Raw genomic sequence first — 15,221 nt, 5'->3', positions numbered from 1 at the left:
CTGGACATTCCTACTTAAATGTCTAAGACACATCTGAAATATAACAAGTCCAACAGTAGAACTATATATATATGTATATATATATGTATATGTATGTATATATATATATATATATATATATATATATATATATATTTTTTTTTTTTTTTTTTTTTGCGGTAAGCGGGCCTCTCACTGTTGTGGCCTCTCCCATTGCGGAGCACAGACTCCGGACGCGCAGGCTCAGCGGCCATGGCTCACGGGCCCAACCGCTACGCGGCATGTGGGATCCTCCTGGACCGGGGCACGAACCCATGTCCCCTGCATCGGCAGGCGGACTCTCAACCACTGCGCCACCAGGGAAGCCCACAGTAGAACTATTGATTCTCTTTCTTCCTAAATCTGTTTTTCCCACTCTTCCTCATGATGGTAAAATAAATCTGCTTAGCTGCTCTAGTGAAAAAAACTAGGAGTCAAGGCATCTGTGTCTAAGGTATGGATGAATTTAATACCTTTAGCTACATCTCAGAGGCTAAATGTCCCCAGAGTTATTGCACAGAAAAGACATCATTAGAAAACCCTTCCTGGGCTTCCCTGGTGGCTCAATGGTTAGGAATCCGCCTGCCAATGCAGGGGATACGGTTCGAGCCCTGGTCCAGGAAGATCCCACATGCCGCCGAGTAACTAATCCTGTGCACCACAACTACTGAGCCTGCACTCTAGAGCCCGCAAGTCACAACTACTAAGCCCACGTGCCATGACTACTGAAACCCATGCCCCTAGAGCCCGTGCTGCACAACAAGAGAAGCCACTGCAATGAGAAGCCCGTGAACCGCAACGAAGAATAGCCCCCACTCACTGCAACTAGAGAAAGCCCGCGTGCAGCAACGAAGATCCAACGCAGCCAAAAATAAATAAATAAAATAAATAAATTTTAGAAAAAAGGAAAGAAAGCCCATCTTTACATTCGGATTAAAGAGGAATTTTCTCATCTTTTCTTGCATCTGCATAGTTTCATTTTATCTTAGAGTTAATCTTTGATCAAATCGAAGTTGGGGTTGTCCTTATGTTTGCTGTAAGAATTGAACCTAATTTTATTGCAGTGTTGTTTGTAATTGCAAAATATTGGAAAATTACATGTAATGTTCAAATGTAGGAGACTGATTGAACAAACTGTGGTGCACTCACACATAACAGACAGGCACCTGGGTATCAGCCTTGATTTCTTTCCTTCCCATCTCCCCTTGTCCTCACATTTATCAAGTGCTGTTGCTTCTCCCTACAACCCCATCTCACCATCTCCTTTCTACTACTCTTGCCCAAGTCACCATCATTTCTTGCCTAGTCTCCCTAGTACCATTCTTGACCCCTTTAAATAATTTTCTACACAGCTGCTAATGTGTTTTTTTAAACCTAAGTCAGAGCATGTCACAAACCTATTTTAAAAAAACTCCAATGGCTTCCTATAAAACTTAATATGAAAATCTAAACTTGACCTTGGCCTGCTTACCTGGCCAGCTTTTCCGCTTTGTCGCTACTTCTCACCCCCTTGCTCACAAGCTCTGCCACAGCTCTTTTCTGCCTCAGAGCCTTTGCCCGCAAGACTCTTCTCCATGGCTCTTTCTTTCGACTGGTCGAGTCTTAGTTCAAAGTCCTCTTTAAAGTGGTATTCTCTGGCCTTACAGCTCAATGTTTTATCTCCCATCCTTCCCTTAGTCACTCTATACATTTCCTTGTTTTCATCTCTGCATAATGTTTATCAGTATGAGAAGAATTCTCTCTCTTCCTTCCCTCCCTCCCTCCCTTCCTTCCTTCCTCCCTCCCTCCCTCTCACTCTCCATTCCTCCTTTCTTTGTCCTCCTTCATTTATTTATGTTTCTTACCCTCCAGATTGTAGGCTTCATCAGAGAAGGAATTTCATCCTTTTTGTTAACTTCTATATCCCCAGTGTCTGGAACTGTCCTACAGTACTGGCACATCATATAAATACTCTGTGACTATGAATATACCCGGTATCTATTTAAACTATGTATCTATAGATCTATGATACTGAATGAGATGATCAAGTTACTTTTCATGATAACACAATCATCAAACACTGTGTTAACAGTGCTCAAATATATATTATTTGAAAAGGAACAGATATTTTCCCCAAAGAATGGGGAAGGAAAAGAATAATAACACATGCTTCATGTTGCTGTTTTGCACAACTTTGTTTTTCTTTTTAGGCAGATTGGAGTAACAGAGTGGTGGGTGGGTAAAGTCCTAGAAAGCAACAGGAGTAGCAAGAAAGAGATGGAGTTACAGACTAAATAAATGAAGAAAAAATAACGGGATGGGTGTAGTTTAGCAAAAATTAAATCAGTACAAATCACATGCCAGTACTCAACTTGATTTTCTGGACTAATGGAAGGGAAAAGAAGTATGAATGAAACTGAAGCAAGAGGGTAATTTAGAAAAATTATATTTGATTTTAGAATTCAGCCAGAGGAACATGAACCACAGACGTTCATCACCCTTCCCAGGACCAAGTTCATTTTCAGCAGTCCAGGTGGGATGACCAGAAATGAAGTGAGTAGAACAAGGCTACCCTGGTATTGCCCTGCTCAGTCTCTACAGCCTTCTTTAAACATTCTGCTCTGTATTTTAAATTAAAAGAGCTTCTCGTAAAAGTAAATTACATACTGAAACTTTTCTCCAGAATAGATAAGTTCTCATTCATATGGGAACTATGTGCCCATAGTTTTGCCTTCCTATCTATTTCCTATCTTCCAAACCTAAACATGCCTTATCCATCCGTATAGACTCAGCCCAAGTTCCAGCTTCTGTGAAGATCTGCCCAAAGTTTGAATCCAAATGAATTTTTCTTACTGAAACTTCTGTGACACGCATGTTCTATTGGTTAGTTATTATTCCATGAACATGTGTCTTGCCTCCTTAATTGGGCTATAAGCTCCTAGACATTATGGAATATGTATATTATTTATTTTTTTGGAGCCTAAAGCACTCTCAGCACTCTATAAGCTTCTAGACATTATGGAATATGTATATTATTTATTTTTTTGGAGCCTAAAGCACTCTCAGCCCACTTCTGGGCTAATGGAAGGTGTTAAAGTGAATAAAAACAGTTTATTTGGGCCCTATGAACATATATTTGCTCAAAGTAGAACCTACCTGAATGCTCTGGGATGAATCTGTTATTTTTTCCATATAAATCATTAATGACATTTTGCTTTTTATTTCTGACATTAATTTAAAAGGCACTGGGAAAATTATTTTTGATTTGCACATGAAATAATGTACTGCTTTTCTGAATAAAAGCACGAGTCATTTTTGGAACAATTTAGGTTATATATTCTATTTCTAGATAAAAGTGTTCAAAATAGGATTTTAGTGATACATAAGTGATACATATTTAAAAACAAAAATAAAATATCTTCTTGAAATTTGCCTTTGTAGTAAATTCAGTCATTCAAATTGTTTTCTCTCAAGACCCAAAAATTTTAGAGCATTGCCAGCTTTGAGTTTATCCTGAAAAAGAAAAGATTTTATTTTAAAGCATTATTTAATGGTTGTTTTAAAGTACTTAGTAAGTGTCTTTATCAGGTTTTTAAAAACTCAGTTCCCCAGTGTGAGAGAAAAATATTAGCAGGTTAAACAATGAATCTCTTGACCCATGTTTCACCCCACTGTTTTTCAAATTATATTCATATATTTGTTTTGAACAGTCTTTTAAAAGCAAAAATATAAATGGTGTGTGGTATATTTGTGCTTTTATTATTTTCCCTACTTCTCAAATATGTTGACAATCATGGACAAAAAATGGATTTTTTTGAATTTTGAAACATGTAAATATGTATTTATGTTATAAGTAACATATAAAATGTATATTTGTTTTATGCTTATTTTTATAATAACAGTTCCTACTGAAAGATTTCTGCAGATGCTTTTTATACAACATAATAGAATGATAAGTTTAAATATATTAGAAACAGAATTATGATATGACCCAACAATTCTACTCCTAGTTATATAACCAAAAGAATTAAAAACAGGGACTCAGATACTTGTATGCGAATGTTCACAGCAGCCAAAAGATGGAAACAACCTAAGCATACATCAACAGATGAATAGATTTTTAAATGTGGTATATACATAAATGGAATATTTAGGCCCCAAACGGAATGAAGTTCTTTTTTTTCTTCCAGTTTTATTGAGATATAATTGATATAGAACACTGTATAAGTTTAAGGTGTACAACATAATGATTTGACTTATGTACATCATGAAATGATCACAGTAAGTTTAGTGAACATCCATCATCTCGTATAGATACATTAAAGAAACAGAAAAAAATATTTTTTTCCTTGGGATGAGAACTCTTAGGATTTAGTTTCTTAATAACTTTCATATATAACATATAGCAGCATTAATTATATTTATCATGTTGTACATTACAACCCTAGTACTTATTTATCTTGTAACTGGAAGTTTGTACCTTTTAACTAACTGCCTTCAGTTCCCCCTTTGTCCTCTATTTGAAATCTAAGTTTGAAACTTGGTTGTAGGAGGAGGGGAGGAGAATTACAACAGGGAAAACCCTCTTAGGAAAATGACTTTCTTTTTACAGGACCCTCCAGTGAGTTTTAGGTCTGTAAGATAAGACAGTTGGAAAGTGCCCAGAAGTCATCTAGCCACCTACCACCTTCTCGGTATATGTGTTGTCCTTTCACATGGCCCTGAATAAAAAGTAAGCTCTTTTGGAGCAAGAAACGTGATACAGATGAAGAGTCTCAGAAAATTGTACAAGTATGTACATTTATAAATTTCACATGAGAAAAAGACTGCCAAGTTTTTTTTCACTCTCTCCCCAGCTATAGATTAGATCATCTCCACAGAAAGAACTCCTGTGTTTTGAGGGGTAATTTTGTGATACCCTAATTGATATATATCCTGCTTGCAAAAGGCAGGTATGTAATTGAGGGTGGAAGGAAACATGTATGGTGTCATGTAATATCCGTACCATTAGTGTGTATCTATATATCATGACCACTTCAGGGTTCTCACACAGCCTTGAAGAGTGGGTAATTTGAGGCAGGGACCTCTTATTCAGGGTTCTTCCCAGATTCACACTTGGGCCATCCTCCTCTAAAGGAAGATTCAGAAGTGACTGTTGCTGCTGTGAGAAACTATTTGCTTTTTAAAATAGGTTGGGTGGGGCTTCCCTGGTGGTGCAGTGGTTAAGAATCCGCCTGCCAATGAAGGGGACATGGGTTTGAGCCCTGGTCCGGGAAGATCCCACATGCTGCAGAGCAACTAAGACTGTGTGCCACAACTACTGAGCCCACATGCCACAACTACTGAAGCCCGTGTGCCTAGAGCCCGTGCTCTGCAACAAGAGAAGCCACTGCAATGAGAAGCCTGCGCACCACAACAAAGAGTAGCCCCTGCTCACCACAACTAGAGAAAGCCCACACGTAGCAACCAAGACCCAAGGCAGCCAAAAATAAATAAATAAATTTATTTAAAAAAAAATAGATTGGGGGGCTTCCCTGGTGTTGCAGTGGCTGGGAATCTGCCTGGCAGTGCAGGAGATGTAGGTTCGAGCCCTGGTCCGGGGGGATCCCACATGCCGTGGAGCAACTAAGCCCATGCACCACAACTACTGAGCCTGTGCTCTAGAGCCCACGAGCCACAACTACTGAGCTCGTGCACCACAACTACTGAGCCTGTGCCCTAGAGCCCGTGAGCCACAACAAGAGAAGCCACTGCAATGAGAAGCCCGCACACCGCAACGAAGAGTATCCCCCACTCGCTGCCACTAGAGAAAGCCGGCACGCAGCAACGAAGACCCAACGCAGCCAAATAAAAATAAATAAATAAAAATAATAAAATAGGTTGGTACTGAGTATCCTTTGAAGGAGATACATTTTGGTGTGTTGGATGGAAACCTGATCCTGGAGTCTGGAGATTTGGGGTTGGGTCCATGTGCTGTAATCCAGCAGTTATATCCCTTTTGGCAAATCACTCAACCCCCAAGTCTTGTTTTTCTCCTCTGCATCTACATGGTGGAATGCATCTGCCTATCTCCCAGGCTGGTTGTGCTCATCAAATGGATTTATTTATTTCATTTAAAACTTTTTAGTGAAATTTTACCTTCATGTGGCTCAAAATTCAAAAGGTATAAAAATGTACATTTCCTTTCACTAGTGCTACCCAACCACTATTTTTTCTTTCCAGAGTTATCAGTTTCTTGTCCTTCTTCCAGAAATATTTTATGCATTTATATGTAGGTTTATAATTTTTTTTCACAAATGGATAGTATACCATACACAAATGGAAGTATACTATATGCAGTTTTTGCACCTTGCTTAACTTAATATATCTTAGAAATCGATTCTTAATATTTTTTTATGGCTGTATAGAATCCATTGTATGGATATGTTATTATTTATTTATTCCCCTGTAGATTGTTTTTAGTTTTATTACAAACAGTGTTATAATGAGTAACCTTATACATAATGTCATGAATTTGTGACAATATAAAATTTTTATTCAAGATTTTCTGAAAACTTGAAAGTGATAAGCACATAAAATTAAATAACAAAAGCCATGTAATAATAATTATTATTATTCCATTAAAATCTTAATCAGGATTCTTGGGGTAATCTGGTTTCAGTTTAATTTTGGTTAATGTTATAGAAAGTTTTTCATTTCTCAACCTTTGATATAAAAAGTTAAAAAACTTAGTATCGCTTACTACTTTAATAAGTATATATTTAACAATTCAAGACTTTTAGTGCCTTAAGGTGGGTAAGTGCCAAAGGAGAAACTTCCTGTTTAAAGCAGTCTGAGGTCTCCCAGTCAATAACTTGCAACTAGTATATGTCAAAATGGACCCTTGGGACTTCCCTGGTGGTCTAGTGGTAAAGAATCCGCCTTACAATGCAGGGGACGCAGGTTCGATCCCTGGTCAAGGAACTAAGATCCCACATGCCATGGGGCAATTAAACCCACGCACCGCAACTACTGAGCTCACGTGCCTCAACTAGGGAGCCTGCGTGCCACAAACTACAGAGCCCACGTTCTGTGGAACCTTTGCGCCACAACTGCAGAGCCCACACGCCCTGGAGCCTGTGCGCCACAACTAGAGAAAAGCCCTGTACACCACAAGGAAGAGCTCGTGTGCCGCAACGAACGATCCAATATGCCTCAGTGAAGATCCTTAGTGCCACAACTAAGATCCTACGCAGCCTAAAATAAAAAATAAATCTAAAAAAAAGAAAAAGGACCTTTGTTGGCATCTGTTCACGTACTTCAAGCCTACTGAGAAGATGTGATGAGCTAATATATCCTTAAAAATTAAAGCAGAGAATTAGAGTTGAAGAGAAATTTTGGATTCTAGTTTAGAAGAAAGCCAAGACTTATACAAAAGGACTATGACTAAAACTTTTGTAAGATTTGTTAAGAATTTATATATCCCCATGTTTTCATTTTTGGCCATCCCTGTCACCTGGTAGTAATTGGCAGTGAAGTCTTAGGAAAAACTTGTTTTGTTGGGGGTGGGTGTGGGATGGGAAGGGGATGGCAAAAGAGAGGAAATCTGGGGACACTGAGTCTCATTTTAACCTCATTTTCGTTCAGGAGCCTGAGGGGCAGAATGGCAGTGGCAGTATTAAGGCACATTTAGCCACTCTAAAAGTCAAATGCTAAAAGAAAAAAAAAATCCAGTTACTTGAGGGTTCTGGATCCTTGAGTTCTGTTAATCAAGACTTTAGTCTCAATATCCAAATAACTAGAATCATTACAACTTTTGAGATTGGTAGATTTGTAACAGAAACATTAAAGGAAAAATTTAGACATTTCTCTCATTCATCTAACATGCAAATCTAAATATATTATTATTATGTGCTTCTTTACCGTTTTCTTTCTTGGCTTTATGAATTTAGTTGTACTAGATTGACTTTCAGCATTTTAACTTTCCTTTGCCCTTTAATAGGTTAGCTGTTTCTGGAGATCAAGTAACAGTTCTAGGAATATTAAGTGTAACGATTTCTCTGTTCTTTGCTATCACATAGCAAAGTGCTCTGAAATCAAACACAATTAGAGCAGGAAAATTCAGGAAGAAGATCATGAAGTAAAAGGCACATACCTTTGTTTCTGCATCAAATTCTTCCATGGATTCTATCAGTTTCCCAGGTTCCAGCTCACCTAGTGGAAAGGGGTAATCGGTTCCCAAAATGACTTTATCCTGAAAAAGGAAAAAACACTTTTATCTCTAATTTTGCAGAACATCAAAGAACCTCTTGTAAACTTAATTATATTTACATATTACAAGCACTCCTATGGTAAAATAACAAATTTCTTCCTGATTAACAGAAACAAACTGATCTAAAATTTTTAAGATTTAATGGCTTCAAAACTTATTCTGACATTTTCTCCAGCAGGTGCCGCTATTAGGTCTCTTAAAGCTGCAAATCAACCCCCATCTTCCCTTGTTTTTTTTAAGTAACTGAAATGCAGAATACTCAAATATAAGAAGCAGGCGTTTATTAATAAAACATGCTGATGTCTTCAGATGAAATTAAGGATTCTATATTTCTTAAAATGATGCATTGCAGTTGACCCGCACAATTTTTGAAAATATACTGGAGTTTAAAAGGAAAACATAAAAAACAAACAACTGGATGAAAAGAAAAGAAACAAACAAACAGAAACCAACAAACCCCCCCAAACAATTACCATCTCTATAAACTAGATTGTTGTTTGTTTTTTAATGATGTAGCTTTGAAATTCTATTTGACACTTTGTACAATAAAGCACACAGGCTTGTCTGTCTACAAATAAGTAAAGCACTATGTCAAGCAATGTGCTAAAATCTAGATTGCTAGATTGGTCAACAAAACAGAAATGGGGATAGAGAAAGATCAAGATGGCAGAGTAGGAAGATCCTGAGCTCAGCTCCTGTCACACCTAAGTTACAGCTACTTACAGGCCAACTATCTCTGAGAATGACCCGATGGCTAGCAGAAAAGATTTTTTCCATAACTAAAGATATAAAGAAAGAACCACAACTTGACAGGTAGCGTGGTGGAGACGTGGACTGTCAAGACCCACATTCCTGGCATGGTGACCCATAAGCAGGAGGAAAATCACAACTGTGGAGGTCCTCCCTGAGGATCAAGGGGTCCAAGTCCCACACTGAGTTCACCAGCCTGGTGGTCCTGCACTGGGAAGGCAAGCACCCAAAATACCTGGCTTTGAAAACCAGTGGGTGTTATGTTTAGGAGAGCTAGAGGCTGGAAACTGAGACTCCATCCTTAAAGGGCAGGTGCAAAAACTCGCTTGCTCCAAGTCCCAGTGCAGAAGCAGCCAAAAAAAAAAAACTTCGGGGCTTCCCTGGTGGCGCAGTGGTTGAGAGTCCGCCTGCCGATGCAGGGGACATGGGTTCGTGCCCCGGTCTGTGAAGATCCCACATGCCGCGGAGTGGCTAGGCCCGTGAGCCATGGCCGCTGATCCTGCGCGTCCGGAGCCTGTGCTCCACAATGGGAGAGGCCACAACAGTGAGAGGCCCGCGTAACGCAAAAAAAAAAAAAAAAAAAAACTTTGTATGATGACAGATGGTTACTAGATTTATTGTGGTGATTCATTTGTAATGTATAGAAATATATCGAATCACTATGTTGTATACCTGAAATGAATCTAACATTGTAAATTAACTATAATTTTTTAAAAGTACTGTGAATAAGAATATGATATATTTTTGTAATGGAATAGTATACAGTGATAAATGAACAAATTTTGGGGAAAAAAATAGAAATGTTCCCTCTCCTTAAGAAACTCATAATCTAGTAAGAGAGACATTAAATCAATAATCAATAATCAATCCATCTATCAAAATAAGAACATATTTTCAACCAGAAATTTTACTTCTAGAAATTATCCCACCCATATGCATGTAATGGAAATACATCGAGGAAGTTAATTGCAGCACTATTGTAGCAGCAAAAGACTATCAAACTAAATTATAGCATATCCAAAAATAAAAAGGAATGAAAGATACTTGCATATGCTGTAATGAAATAATCACCAAGTTATATTATAAAGAGGAATGATCTCGTACAGCAGAAACTAAAACAACATTGTAAATCAACTGTACTCCAATAAAAAATTGATTAATAAGAAAAAAAAACATGATCTTGTAATTGAGAAAATACAGTGTAATAACTGTCATATGGAATTTACTAAAGTTAATTCAAATAGCATATGATATCACTTATATGTGGAATCTAAAAAAATGGTACAAATGAACCTATTTACAAAACAGAAATTGAGTCACAGATGTAGAAAACAAACTTATGGTTACCAAGGGGGAAAGAGGGGGAAGGGATAAACTGGGAGATTGGGATTGACATATACATACTAGTATATATAAAATAATAAGAACCTACTGTGTAGTGCAGGGAACTCTATTCAATACTCTGTAATGGCCTATATGGGAATAGAATCTAAAAAGAATGGATATATGTATATGTATAACTGACTCACTTTGCTGTACAGCAGAAAGTAACACAACATTGTAAATCAACTATACTTCAATAAAAAAATTAATTAATTTAAAAAAGAGGAATGATCTTGAAGTTATATCGTGAAGGGGGGAAAACAAAGTCTAGGACAGTGTATTTGCTATGCTCATACTTCTGTTTCTACTAAGGGATCTATAGACACACAAATACATGTTTGTATGTATAAAGTCTATTTCACGAATGGTAGCCAAGAAACAAGTAACATTAGTTGTCTCCACCAATGAAGACTAGGATTCAGGGGTGTAGGAGATCCCCCCGCTTCTTTTTTTGAGATATAATTCACATACCATAAAATTCACCCTTTAAAAGTGTACAGTTCAGTGGGTCTTCATATATTCATGAATTTGTGTAATCATTCCCAGTATCTAATTCCAGAACATTTTTATCACCCCAAAGTAAACCCCGTACTCATTAGCAGGCACTCCTTGTTAGCTCCTTCCAGCCCCTGGAAAACACTAATTTACCTTCTGTAAAGGAGGTCCATGGAATTGCCTCTTCTGACATTTCATATGAATGGAATCAAACAGTATGTTGCCTTCTTTTCTCTTAGTATATTGTTTTCAAGGTTTATCCATGTAGCCTGAATCAGTACTTCATTCCTTTCTGGGCCAAATAATATTCCATTGTATAGATATACCACATTGTTGTTTATCCATTCATCAGATGATGGACATGTGAGTTGTTTCTACTTTTTGGGTGTTATGATATTGTTTCTCTGAACAATTGTGTACAGAGGAGTTTTTGTATGAACACGTTTTCACTTCTCCTGGGTGTATACCTAGGAGTGGGGTTGCTGGATCATATGGTAAGTCCATGTTTAACATTTTGAGAAACTATTTTTCACAGTGGTTGCAGCATTCTCCATTCCCAACAGCAATGTATGAGGGTCCCAATTTCTCCAAATCCTCACCAACACTTGTCATTATTCATCTTTTTGATGATGGCTATCATGGTGGGTGCAAAGTGGTATCTCACTGTGATTTTGATTTGCATTTCTGTAATGACTAATTACATTGAACATCTTTCCATGTGCTTATTGGCCATTCGTATGTCTTTGGAGAAATATCTATTTATATCCTTGGTGTCTATTCAGGCCCACGTGTTTCCTTTTTATTGTTGAGTTGTAAGAGTTCTGTATATTTTCTGAATACTAGAGACTTATCAGATGTATGATTTACAACTATTTTCTTCATTCTGTGGGCTGTCTTTTCACTGGTTGTATCTTTTGAAGCACAAATTTTTAAATTTTAATGAATTTAATCTATTTTCTTTAGTTGCTTGTGGTTTTGGCGTCATATGCAAGAAATTATTGCCTAAAAGGTCACAAAGATTTACAACTATGTTATCTTCTAAGAGTTTGTAGTTTAAGCTTTTCCCTTTAGGTCTTTGGTCCATTTTGAGTTAACTTTTGTGTATTTTGAGTGTAAAGAAGAGATCCAACTTTATTATTATTATTTTTCTGTATGTGGATATTCAGTTATCCCACTATAATACATTGAAGAGACTATTCTTTCTTCATTGAATTGTATTGGTACCTTTGTTCAAAATAAGTTATCTTTATGTCTCTCCTTAAGCCACTACCACACAGTTTTGATTACTGTATGTATCTGTGTAGAAAATTTTGAAATTGGGACTGTGAGTCCTCCAATTTTGTTCTTCTTTTTCAAAATCATTTTGGCCATTCTGGGTCCCTTGCATTTCCATATGAATTTTAGGATCAGCTTGTCAATTCCTGCAAAAATAAAAAAGCAAACAAGAAAACCCTGGATTTTTGATAGGGATTGCATTGAATCTATAGATCAGTGTGAGAAGTATTGCCATTTAACAATATTAAATTTTCCAACCAATGAACATGGGATGTCTTTTATTTATTTAGGTCTTCTTTAATTTTCTTCAACAATGTTTTGTAATTCAGTGTCCAAATCTTACACTTCTTTAGTTGAATTTACTCCCAAGTATTTTATTCTTCTTGATGCCATTGTAAATGGAATTGTCTCCTCAATTTCATTTATGGATTATTCAATGCTAGTGTATAGAAATACAGGTAATTTTCATATATTTATCTTGTATGTGTTGTATATATTTTGTATATTTATCCTACCTTACTGAATCTGTTTATTAGCCCTGATGGTTTATTTGTGGATTCTCTAGGATTTTGTGTATACAGGGTCATGTCATCTGCAAATAATTTTGCTTCTTCCTTTCCAATTTTTATGCCTTTTATTTATTTTTCTTGCTTAATTTCCCTGGCTACAATCTCCAGTACAATGCTGAATATAAGTGGTAAGAGCAGAACCTTTCAATCTTTTACCATTAGGCACGATATTAGTTGTGGGTTTTTCATAGACGTTCTTTATCAGGTTGAGGAAGTTCCTTTGTACTCCTTTTTGAGTGTTTTCATCATGAAAGACTATCAGTTTGTTGAGTGCTTTTCCTGCATTTATTGAGATGATCATGTAGTTTTTGTCCTTTATTAATATGGTGTATTGACTGATTTTTGTGTGTTGAAACAATCTTGCATCTGTGGGATAAATCTCAATTGATCATGGTGTATAATTCTTATTATGTGTTGCTAGATTCAGTTTAATAAATATTGTTGAGGAAATTCACATCTGTATTCATAAGGGATATTGGTCTGTAGTTTTCTTGTGATTTCTTTTTCTGGTTTTGGAGTATGCTGGCCTCAGAATAAACTAAGAAGTGTTGCTTTCTTTTGTACTTTTTTGAAGAGTTTGTGAAGGATTTGTTGTAATTCTTTTTTAAAAATTTGATACAATTCAGCAGTAAAGCCATCTAGTCCTGGGCTTTTCTTTGTGGACATTTTAAAATCACTGATTCAATCTCTTTACTTATTATAGGTTTATTCAGATTTTCTATTTCTTCTTGAGTCAGTTTCTGTAGTCTTTCTAGGAATTTCTTCATTTCATTTAGGTTATCAAATTTGTTAGCACACAGTTGCTCATATTTTTTCTTATAATTCTTTTTATTTCTGTAAGGTCTCTAGTAATACCCTCCTCTTTCATTTCTAATTTTAACAATTGAATCTTATCTGTTTATTTCTTGGTCAGTCTAGCTAAAGGTTTGCTAATTTTGTTGATCTTCTCAAAGACCCAAGTTTTGATTTTATTGATTTTCTTATTGTTTTTCTATTCTCTATTTCTTTTATAACTGCTTTAGTATCTGCTATTTCCTTTCTTATGCTTGTTTTGGGTTTAGCTTACTCTTCTTTTTCTAGTTTCTTAAGGTGGATACAGGCTATTGATTTGAGATCTTTCTTCTTTTTCAATATAGGCATTTTAGAGCTATAAATTTCCTACTAAGCCCTGCTTTAGCTGCATTTCATGAGTTTTGGAGAGTTTTGTTTTATATTATATTTGTATTAAATATTTTCTAATTTCCATTGTGATTTCTTCTCTGTCTAGTGTCATTTCATTTCAGTCTGAAGAACATCCTCTAGCATTTCTTGTATGGCAAGTCTACTAGCATTGAATTCTCTTGACTTATGTTTATTTGAGAATATCTTCATTTCTCCTCATTCTTGGAGGATAGTTTTGCTAGATATAGAGTTTTTTGTTTGTTTGTTTTTATAGATTTATTTATTTATTTTTGGCTACATTGGGTCTTCGTTGCTGTGTGTGGGCTTTCCCTAGTTGCGGCGAGCGGGGGCTACTCTTTGTTGCATTGCACGGGCTTCTCACTGTGGTGGCTTCTCTTGTTGTGGAGCACGGGCTCTAGGCACATGGGCTTCAGTAGTTGTGGCTCGCGGGCTCTAGAGTACAGGCTCAGTAGTTGTGGTGCACAGGCTTAGTTGCTCCGTGGCATGTGGGATATTTCCGGACCGGGGCTCGAACCTGTGTCCCCTGCATTGGCAGGCAGATTCTTAACCACTACACCACCAGGGAAGCCCTGGATATAGGGTTTTTGATGAACAGGTTTTTGTGTGTGTGTGAGCTTTAAATATGTCTTCTAGGGCTTCCCTGGTGGCACAGTGGTTGAGAGTCTGCCTGCCGATGTAGGGGACACGGGTTCGTGCCCCGGTCCGGGAAAATCCCACATGCCGCAGAGCGGCTGGGCCTGTCAGCCATGGCCGCTGAGCCTGCGCGTCCGGAGCCTGTGCTCCGCAATGGGAGAGGCCACAACAGTGAGAGGCCCGCGTACTGAAAAACTAACTAACTAAATAAATATATAAATATATATATATAAATATATATATAAATATATATATATATATATATATATATATATATATGTCTTCTACTGCTTACTGGCCTCCATAGTTTTTACTGAGGGCTAAGGCTAGAGCCATAGGGAACGTCAACACTGGGGGTGGAGTGCTTGCAGGAATGCAAGACAGAGGGAGAATGTCCACAGGCAGAGAGAGCCAGTGAGGCAGAGAAGGAGAGACAGAAAAAAAGTGGTATTAGAAAAAAATGCAATGAGAGATATTTGAAAGAGAAAGTGTTTAATAAGTAATGCTTTAGAAGAGGATGAAAAAGATAAGGACTAAAGAGTCTCTGTTGGATTTGGCAGCCTTATTAAGTGCACTTTCAGGGGAGTGATGGAGAGAAAAACAGATGCACAGGATGAAAAAGTAAATGAATGGTGAAAAAATGTTAAGTGTTGACTACACATATCTCTTAGCTTGGGTTTCTCTCG

At 37.1% G+C, this 15,221-nt stretch overlaps 1 protein-coding gene and 1 long non-coding RNA gene across 3 annotated transcripts in view; one reads left to right on the top strand and one right to left on the bottom strand.

Annotated features, from left to right (window-relative positions):
* Window positions 1-15,221, top strand: part of LOC307188210 — a 149,503-nt gene that overhangs the window by 27,497 nt on the left and 106,785 nt on the right. Inside the window, exon 2 of the long non-coding RNA XR_013828842.1 lies at window positions 2,457-2,550. This is a non-coding gene — a long non-coding RNA (uncharacterized lncRNA). The remainder of the gene's footprint in view (window positions 1-2,456; window positions 2,551-15,221) is intronic.
* Window positions 3,448-15,221, bottom strand: part of ACMSD (aminocarboxymuconate semialdehyde decarboxylase) — a gene marked incomplete at its 3' end in the record, with an annotated part of 62,540 nt that continues 50,766 nt past the window's right edge. For both annotated transcript variants that reach the window (XM_079925002.1, XM_079925003.1), the window contains 2 exons: window positions 8,132-8,230; window positions 3,448-3,510 (listed from right to left, as the gene is read on the bottom strand). In XM_079925002.1, coding sequence (XP_079781128.1) covers window positions 3,448-3,510; window positions 8,132-8,230 — 162 coding nt within the window. The remainder of the gene's footprint in view (window positions 3,511-8,131; window positions 8,231-15,221) is intronic.

The sequence above is a fragment of the Stenella coeruleoalba genome (genome assembly GCF_951394435.1).
Source record: "Stenella coeruleoalba genome assembly, chromosome: 6".
Lineage (NCBI taxonomy): Eukaryota > Metazoa > Chordata > Mammalia > Artiodactyla > Delphinidae > Stenella > Stenella coeruleoalba.
This window is presented reverse-complemented; position numbering and strand designations above follow the sequence as displayed.